Here is a 10,000-nt window from a genome sequence, read left to right on the forward strand (position 1 = left end):
AGTGTGTGTGTGTTTGTGTGTGTGTGTGTGTGTGTGTTTGTGTGTATGTGTGTGTTTTTCTGTGTGTGTGCATGTCTGTGTGTGTGTGAGTGAGTGAGTGTGAGTGTGTTTGTTTGTTTGTTTGTTTGTGTGTACGCCAGACTGAAAATGAGAATATTATCACTGGCAGAGGGGCATCTATCTGGGCATGTTTATGAGTGCGAGCGAGAATCTAAACATTACCACTCCAACAAGCAGGGGAATATAAATGAGGCCTTTGTCTGTCTGAGGAAGTGCATAGCAGAGGGATGAGCAAGGCTGCTGCGGGATGTGATGGATAGCTCTGTCAGAATAACAGACAGAATGAGCAAAAAAGATAGAGAGAGGGAGTGAGAGAGACAGCGAGAGAGAGAGAGAGGAGGGAGGGAAGAAGGAGACCAGCAACTAATTTCCATTTTTCAATTAGAGGTGCATTCACCCTCTCCCTCTCTGTCCAAACCTCTCCAAGACATAGCAGCATTGATCCGAAGACTCTACCAATAGCCTCCCACCAAACAAACTTTCGAATGCAATGGAATCCAACGAGTAGACACATGAGCAAATCAATCGCTCATACTCATTGACTCACAATCTTGTTGGTAGACTGTGTGATTAGTTTGCATTTAAGACAGAACAGCATTCAAACTCATCTCTTTTCCTCTCTCTCTCTCTCTCTCTCTCTCTCTCTCTCTCTGTCCCTCTCTCCCTCTCTCACTCTCTCTTTTCCTCTCCGGGCCAACATTGTACAGTTTAAATTGTGCAAACACGCATCAACCTTAAACACCCTCCATAAAGTTGTCAGATGGTGGACATTCCAAACTGGGAAAGGGGCACACTTGCTCGGCTAACCCCGTTGTGGTCAGGGGCAGACGGCCTGCACTGTGATGGCACAGATGGCAACATAAATACCCGTCTCCTTCACAGCCGGCCAAACCCTCTCGTAAAGCCCGGCTTGGCGAGGGGGCATAAAAATGAACCGTGACTCCACTCAACGCTCTGCCTTTTTTAACAATAGACTGTCGGAGTGCAATTTTTGCCAGGATGATTCATGAGGCATCATCACTCCTGGAAATGTACACAATCAATTATTAATGTGAGAGTTGTTCCAATAATTTGTTAGACATGGTGTTCAGGGAGTCTGGGGGGGGATTTATATGGCCTAATAGCAGTGACACAGTACACACCTTGTACATTATGACAGTAGACAGTTTTGAAAGATTATTGAAGTTCTGTCTTGGTGTAACCAATAAATCTCAAAGTGCAATGAGAAAACCTTATCTGGACTGCTGGACGGCCCAAAACTGGACATTCACAGCCTCTACAGCCAGGAGGTCAACGGCGTTAACTGCACTGCTTGGGTAAAATGGTTCACTGCATCATTGCATTCTGGGCATGGGAACAAGGTGAAGTCATGCCTTGAGTCTTCTGCACCCTGACTGCCCTGATGGCCTGAGTCACCATGAGATGCAATTAAGGGGAGTTTTTCCCTCTGCAAATGTTCTTAAGAGTCATTGAGAACTCCTGTCTTCTGTCTCCTGTCGGTCATTCAGAGTCACCAGGCACAGTACAGTAGGGCGAGGTCAGTGCCAGTAATTGTCTGATGGAAAGAGCCGTGCGGAACTCAACACTCCATACATCTGCCGGCTTCAACCACAAGCTGGGGAAAGAGGCAGCAGATCAGTCACTGCTGCTGTTTCTCCAGTGCCATATCTACAATCTATCTTCTTCATGAAAAAGGCTCGGTATCTGAGGCAAAGTACGGCATTAAACAGTAGGGTCATTATGTGTGTGTGTGTGTGTGTGTGTGTGTGTGTGTGTGTACTGTTGATGTACTGGTATGTGCAATTTTGATCAAGTAGGCCCATGGGACACCATGGTGCCAGCTGATCTTCATACCCTCTCAGTATTCTCTATTCTATAACTATACTACACATACAACTACAACTACCTATGCACATTCTGCCACACATATTAGTCCTACACTGAGAAAACATTCTTTATACTGACCTTCAAATCTGGCTCCCAACCCAGTACGTTACCAATGTGCAAAATTACCATTTACTGGCCAAGGTTTTTAAACAAATAAAACATACTGGCTTAATTTGCATAAATGTTGCAGCCAGTGTTTGAGCAACACTACTTTACCAGAATGGGTAGGTTATGACAGAAAGCCCAGATGGTGCAATGTTTACACAAAGTAATTGGACCGGATCATAAAGTTCTCCAAGTCGGTGGTTGAAGGTTTCTGTGTAATGATTAAACCAGGACTTTATAATGTGATTAAAATGACAGCAGCAGCCTGGTGATCGATAGCTGATTATGGGTGATGCCGCCCAAACGTCTGACTTGGTTCCCTATCTCTAACTCCACTGACAGAGCCCTCGGTCATACATACCTACACTTATAAATCATCCTCAGTTGCTGTTAAACTGATCGCCCCAGCGACCCCTCGGTTCCCGTGACAGTCCAAGATGGAACGCCTCGGCCGATGATGGCTCGTGAATCCTGCACACCAGCGTTCACATTCTGAACCAAATCGACCCCCCCAGGGACAGCAATTAAACCCATAGATTGGACTTCATTACGGAGAAGCATCTGGAGAACTGCAGACAAGCCCGTAAGTGGGCTTACTTATAAAGAATGCTGGTAGGGAAAAAAACAAGAAAGGAAAAAAAAAAACCTTCATGGATCGGAGAGAGGCAAACGGCCTTAGCCATGAACCAAGAGGCTATTTACATCTGTGTCTCCCCTACACAAAAGCATAGTGGCAGCTATTGATCCCGCGGGGGAAATGATTAGCGGCTCCGGGATTGCGCTTGTCTCCAGGACGGAGTGATGGCGCCAACGCAGGGGCCCCCACCTCACAATCGCTGATGGTGCGAGATTCTCAGATTGATGGGCCCAACAGAGCTGAGGCGAGGCCAGTGGAGAGGAAGCGCGGTTGTTTATAGCAACCTGGTACCCACCCGCCTCCGCATTCTCCTCCGCCTCCTCCTCCAACCACCCCCCACCCCACCCCCACAGCTTTTGTTAGGGTGATGTGGACTACTCGCCTCAGGAGGGAGCAGAGAGGGTGGAGAAAACCCATTACACCAGGCGAAGGAGGTGTCTCGGCCAATTAGAAACATGCGTGCTATGATTAGGTGACTGCGGCGCACTGGACGGTATTTAGAGGTTGTTCTGCTGCATCAATGTGAGACATTAGCCGATTGCAGCGGAGAGCAACGAAGGTTCAGTGGACCGCCCAAAAAGCATGGCAGTGGTGCTGCTGTTTCTGCTGCTGGCGATGGACTCTTAAATTAATTAGCTTTCAGTGCGACCTTGTTTTGATGGTAATTAAAGGAGGGGTGGTGGCGACCAAGGGAAGGGCATCACTCTGCGTAGCGTCGTCCCCTTCACAGTCAAATGATTTCGCTAAGATGCTCACTGTGGTCAAGCCAAACAGGACACTTTTTTTTAAGAGCAGTAATCTCCGGTCTTTACTTGGCTCTTCCTGCTAACACAAGGAGTTTCTCCTCACACACAGTTAGTTAATATGCTTTAGCAATATTTTCTCTGTCTCATGAGAGTTTTGAGGCTCAGTTTATTTGACCTTTAAACTTTTAATGATGGGCAAAGTAAAACTTCAGTACTTTCAACACTATACTTTACACAACTTTAATTAATACTTCAATACATTCAACACCACTGTGTCTGGTTGGCAAGAAGACAAAAACAATCCTCAAAAGCTTTAGTCAGAGGGAGGCAATTATTTCTATTACAGTCAAACACACTCTCCAGAACCAATTTCATAATTTTACCTAATGACTTCAGATAACTGAGCACCTAAGGTGTTTTTAACAATAACTTTTAGAATGCAAGCATACTAGGACAAGAAAAGCTAGGCATTTTCTTGTCCTAGGCAAGTAACTAAGAAAAAAATCAAAAACTAATCTAGAAAGAAATTGTCTAATCATTATCTGTAGGCTAACGAATCAGGGAAAATGGCATGAGATGCTTATCTATGGAGGACTGTTGAACGTGCATCATAACATAATTAATATTTCCCATGCACAGATGCATTTGGTGAGGACACAGCACACTAGGAGAGGACGACTTCATTAAAAAAAAATACCGTTTTTATTGAGATGGGGGCCTAGTCCAGCATGCTTAGCCATGGCTATTGCGTCATGTCTATTATGCATTATTGCTTTAAATTACCCAACAGAGATACAGATCAGAGAACCTCATCAGTATTCGGGCAAGTACTTGTCCTATAGTCTGAACCAAAAAGCTGCACTTTTTACAGCTCTGTTTAATGCTAAAGACAAGGTTATAAAAAAGGCAGTAGCACATAGCATGACAGTGACGAAGGTGTCACATAAAGTGCAGAAGAAGCTTGTACTGTATACGGATGTTCCTATCCAATACTGTATGTCTATGCAAAGAACTAACACACACACTAAACCAAACACAAAAAAGGGCAGCTACTGACTAAAGGAACATGGAGTGGAATGACTAATCTGCGTGAGCGATCACGGTAGCACTAGCTGGACGTCAGCAGGACAACACTGGGCCCAGCATCCACCGGGTGACCACCCCCTCGTAAATCTCCCTCTTCCATCCCATTAGAACCAGCACTGACAGTACCAACCAGACCCATCCCTCTAGTCATAGGCAGCATTCCCAGAGACACTGGCACACCCTAGCCCCCCACAACCTCTCTAAACGCCTTTCTCTTTATACGCCTGTCAAATACACTGGCCTCCTACCCAACCCCAGATGCCTGCAGTAACCATTTTCTGACCCGCAATTAATCACGTCCCCCTAGTCAGCCATCAAATAGCTCATTATTCAGTGCTATATGCAAGCCAGCGGCAGCTTGTTTAGACCTATGTAGAGGGAACAATAGCTTATAATTTAGGCCTGGACGTCAGTACGTCTTTTTTTACTTTCAGCGAGAGAACCTATGGGTCCCACTTCAAGATTTCCAGTCATTGACAGTGACATGTAATAAATCAAAGTCATCTGTAGAAAATAAGGAACTTGTCTAGGAAGTGTCATTTGCATGAAAGTGGAGGAGTTCTTTTCCGGATGACAATGCCATTAAGCAGTTGAACAGTGAACATTGAGCAGTTGAACAGTGCATAGAAATAGAATTCAAAAGCCATTTCAAAAGTTTTTTATTTTTTATCAATATCTAGTTCGACTCATTCAGAAAAAGGCAAATGGAGAGAAATAAGTGATTTAGTCTTAAACAATTCCTCAGTGCACCTGGCTTAGACTACTAAAGACTATTAAATAGGCTTTCTTCCTCATTCGCCATTTCCAAAATCTAAGCTTTTAACATGATTTCATTTCAATGAGGGTGTTATGCATCCAATGGGTGTTGGTGGAGACTGAAGAATGATGGCGGGGTTGTGATTCATATTTCTTTACCATCACTGTCTCCCTGTAACCCTGTCACCCAGCCTCTGGGTCTTCATATTCTGTAATGGAGCCATCTTCATAATTGACTGCTCACACGCTGTATAAAGTTTATTGGGAGATGGTGTATAAACTTCATGTAATTACGTGGCATCTTTTTATCCAACGGGTCACCTTGTGTCCCGTCACACTGCTGTGACCTCCCTCTCTGGGTCCCCATTATCTCTCCAGCATTTTTTCTCTCTCACTCAGTCACACACACACACACACACACACACACACACACACACACACACACACAAACACACACAAACACACACAGAAGAAAGTGGGCAGTGAGGAGACTAATAGCAACTGACTTTTGAGGCTGAGGGAGCTTGGCCTGTGTGTCAGAGTGTATAAGGTGTTAGATGGGATCTTAGCCAGTTCCAGGTGACGAGCACGCCCAGCCCCCGCCCCATCTCCAGATGATAATCGATGCCGATTCCTCCTTGTCCGTTTTGCACCCTCTTCACACAGAATTGTGTATTCTCTACCTCTCCTCGACCTACCCCGCCACTTCCTTCATCTTCACATAGCCTGTGATTGTCCTTCCTCTTCCTCCTGCTCACTGACACAATGAAAGAGAGTGAGTGCGCTAGACAAGCTCCACACCCCTGTCCTTGAGTGAGCCATAAAACTAGCTAGCCAAAGTCACAGCCGAAGTTTACAAGTCTAAGAGCCCTATTTTGATGAAGCGTATGGTTTGTGCATTTAGGGTGTATCCAAATCCAATTTTGACAGTGGAATAAGTGATCAGATGCCAGGCGTATGGATCAAAAGGGTTGTACTTTCTTTCTTAATTAATCATGGGTAATTAATCATGCACCGTGGCATATTGCTAGTATAACAGCAGCTAGTAAAGTAACCTATCTCCGCAGATGAAACAGACCTGCTTGTTGTGCAGGAGCCGCGAAGATCTTGATAATGCAAGATACAAATAATGGAATTAGTTAAATACAAATGGGTTTAGTTAACCATATATTCTACACTGATTATTTACAATGTACAATGTCTTCACCAGTGATAAAACTTGAGGCAAACTACCTCAGCGTCACAAGGTCACAAACTAGCAAAGACATTTAGGTCACAGCTGGCGCCACACCCAAGATAGGGCCCTAAAACTTTGTGTTGTCTTTTACACAGAGACAGATGTAGAACAGTTTTACACAGAGACAGATGTAGAACAGTCCGCCACCACGGCGGCACACTGAAAACTTGGACTCGGGACTTTAGGTCGATAGGAGCGGCGCTCTCCTCCCCACATTAGAGCGTGAGGCCCAGTCGTCTGTGTCATCACGACCCCATTAAACCCTTAATTAGTTTGGCAAGGTTTCAGTGGAAAGCAGGGCAGAGGTGCACTACTGTCCACTGAGTGCAATACAAATGGCTGTCTGCTGGTTCATCCCGAGAGCAGGCTGAGAATGCTGAACACGTGTGTGTTCAGAACACTGTGACGATGGAGGTGTGTATGTGTGTGTGTGTGTGTGTGTGTGTGTGTGTGTGTGTGTGTGTGTGTGTGTGTGTGTGTGTGTGTGTGTGGTGGGTTCCGGTGACAGGGACCTGAAGAAACAATCTTTTCTTGGGAGCCAGCCAGCTTGCGGGCGCACAGCTTTTTGTGCACGTCACTTTCCAAAACTGCCATTGTTGTCGACGACTTGACAGATGTGCCAGTCAAGGCTGCGAGTCGCTTCAGGAATGCGTGCTCCAGGGTGCTCGCCTTTGCCTGCCAGTGGCGTGGAGTCCACTAATCTGCCAGTCTGAGGAATGGCCAGCTCTCTGTCAGCGGGCCATTGCACCGCTGCCAGGCTCACCCTGACTAACCTCAACCTCCTCGTTCTCTCCCTCTCTCTCTCTCTCTCTCTCTCTCTCTCTCTCTCCTCCGTCCCCCTCGCACGCAATGGGACGAGATGGGGGGATGGGAACGGGGACATGAAATGACAGGCAGAGGGAGCAGCAGGTCATGACAGAAGCCCAATGGCTAATGAGACACAGCGGCCACTAATCCAGCCGGACACCGCGCAGCAGGACAGTCTCCTCGGACATTAACACTGATAATGGGACAAGGAGCGCTCAGGTGGTAAAGACAGTTTATTGAGTTCTGCTTAGTGCTATAGGTACGGCAGAGACGCTTGATAAAGTGTTCTAAAGGACCTTTGGGCACGGTTTTACCGTGCATTGATTATAACAATGCATCTGAGATGAAGAGCTCTCCGCAGAAAGGCTGGGTTCATTTCAGAGTTGTCGAAACATCACTTCTACAAACACTATTTGACAAGCCTGACGACGTGTTTCAGATAACGCAATGTTGGCTGTGCCTCTTGGTTAAAAAGATTTTGCTCGACAGCTAAATGCAAAGGAGGACAAAAGGAGCAAAGATGCTGGCAAACATAACGCAAAGGTGCTTATACATGAGTCTGTACTAATCCCCAGTGAGGAGAGACAGGCCGCCAGAAATACACACACACACACACACACACACACACACACACACACACACACACACACACACACACACACAAAACCACATTATTATCTATACATAATTCTTTGCCTTGAATGATTCCCTGAAACTATAACCCATCGTACCATCATGCCAGCTTTTAATGCAGTGGGCTCTACACTGCAGTATTTTCAGGATGTTGAGAACCTTTAGCAGACAGTGAAATTTCCATCTGTGAGTAAATTACACCCCCTGACATAAAGGCTCCATTGTAAACCGGACCGTTTTACAAGGCTGCTTTTTCATCCAAATCTATTGAGAGTACCAGAGGTGGGAATGCCTTTCTGTACTGATGACCACACATTCTCATCACATCACGTCATTCCCTACATCAATTTAGATGGCCAAGCTAACACTTTCTGTATCAGAGGGCTGCCAGCATGTTCTGATGGGGAAATTATGGCCAGCAAAGGTTGTGTCATACCATAATCATTTGGAATGGTTTCTAAGTGCTGTTTCACAACATGATGTTTTAGTTGAATGGCACCAGGACATTGTGGGAATCCAAGCCTCCATTTTGCTTTTGAGCTGATGTTTTAGTTGAATGGCACCAGGACATTGTGGGAATCCAAGCCTCCATTTTGCTTTTGAGCTGATCTGTTTTGAGATGAAAATGTTTGAAGAAGGGAGCATCTGACAAATGAAAAGAAATGGCAGGCAGCCATGTTGTAACTCACCTTCCCCGACGCCGATGCCCCTTGATCCAGAGACAGTCTGCGGAGGATAAGACACAAATGGAGAGAAGTGATTACATAAACAAGAAATCTGTAAACAAAATCAGACACAAACATTGAACAACAAAGTTTACCCCCATTTAAGTTGACCTCTCAAACATACAGACTGAATGTGCTGGAAGAGCCGCTGGCAAATCTGAGAGTAAAATACTTTCAGAAGAACTCCTGAGTATTGTATTGGGGTCATGCAATCTTGCATGAGTAATACAGAATAGACATACACAGAACATTAATATTGTAACACACTCATACACACACGCACACACACACACACACACACACACACACACACACACACACACTCACACATACACACATGCAGAGACACAGACACACACTAGGGCTGGGCGATATGGCTGAAAACTGTATCACGATATAAGCATTTCATATCAGTCGATATCGATAATTATTGATTTTTTTTAAATCTATTTCAGAAGGACCAGAAGGGAAAAAAAGTTAAATTTAAACACTTTTATTTTAAACTTAACCTTCCTCTGATTTTAATCACTACAGTTATCAATCAAAGCAAACAGGGAAAAGAAATAGCAACACAATCATGAAAAACACTCAAATAAATAAATGTGCACATAAGTCTGAATGAAAAGCAGCACTGGTTGAAGCCTGGAAATATTGTAAACAAAGTAGCTTAATTTGCTAGTTTATCATAGTCTACTGGTTACGAGACTGTTCAGTTTCTCCATGGGTGTTTAAGTTTCAAATGAATACTTTTTCTCCTTGGGACAGGTTGAGTCTTGGAAAATACTTTTCCATTTGCATTGGGATTGAGATGATTAGAATTTAGCAGTCAATTTGAATGCAACAGTTTTGAACAAATTCGTAATAGCAATTTAGCCAGTCGTCCTGAACGATTGTAAATGTTTGGATTAGCCTACATGTGCATGCTGAGGAGGGATGTGCCTGTTGAGAGGGAGAGAGAGAGAGTGCACGGGGCAAGGACTCATTGAGAGTCTGTGTTGAGGTAGGCCTACTTCTATCGCCCACTCTGGTAGAGTTGCACATACTAGCTACAATGCAAGATATATTTAGCCTATTTATTTATGGACAACGTAAGGCGGGAGGTGTGTGTTGCTTTTAATTATCGAATGTTCTATCGAACATATTTTTTATTGATATCGATTACATGTCCATTGCGATACATATCGCTATCGTTTTTATCGCCCAGCCACACACACACACATGCAGAGACACAGACACACACACACACACACGTTTCACTTTGCTGTTCCCACACATTGCATTTAATTCCTCACTGTAAGTTGGATCATAACTGTGACGGATG

The 10,000-nt window shown here is 44.7% G+C and overlaps 1 protein-coding gene across 1 annotated transcript in view; it reads right to left on the reverse strand.

The window, feature by feature from the left end:
* whrna (whirlin a) overlaps window positions 1-10,000 on the reverse strand; it is a 101,245-nt gene that overhangs the window by 21,306 nt on the left and 69,939 nt on the right. Inside the window, 1 exon segment of the mRNA XM_048259490.1 lies at window positions 8,644-8,680. Within this exon segment, the coding sequence (XP_048115447.1) occupies window positions 8,644-8,680 (37 nt within the window).

The sequence above is a fragment of the Alosa alosa genome, chromosome 12 (genome assembly GCF_017589495.1).
Source record: "Alosa alosa isolate M-15738 ecotype Scorff River chromosome 12, AALO_Geno_1.1, whole genome shotgun sequence".
NCBI lineage: Eukaryota > Metazoa > Chordata > Actinopteri > Clupeiformes > Clupeidae > Alosa > Alosa alosa.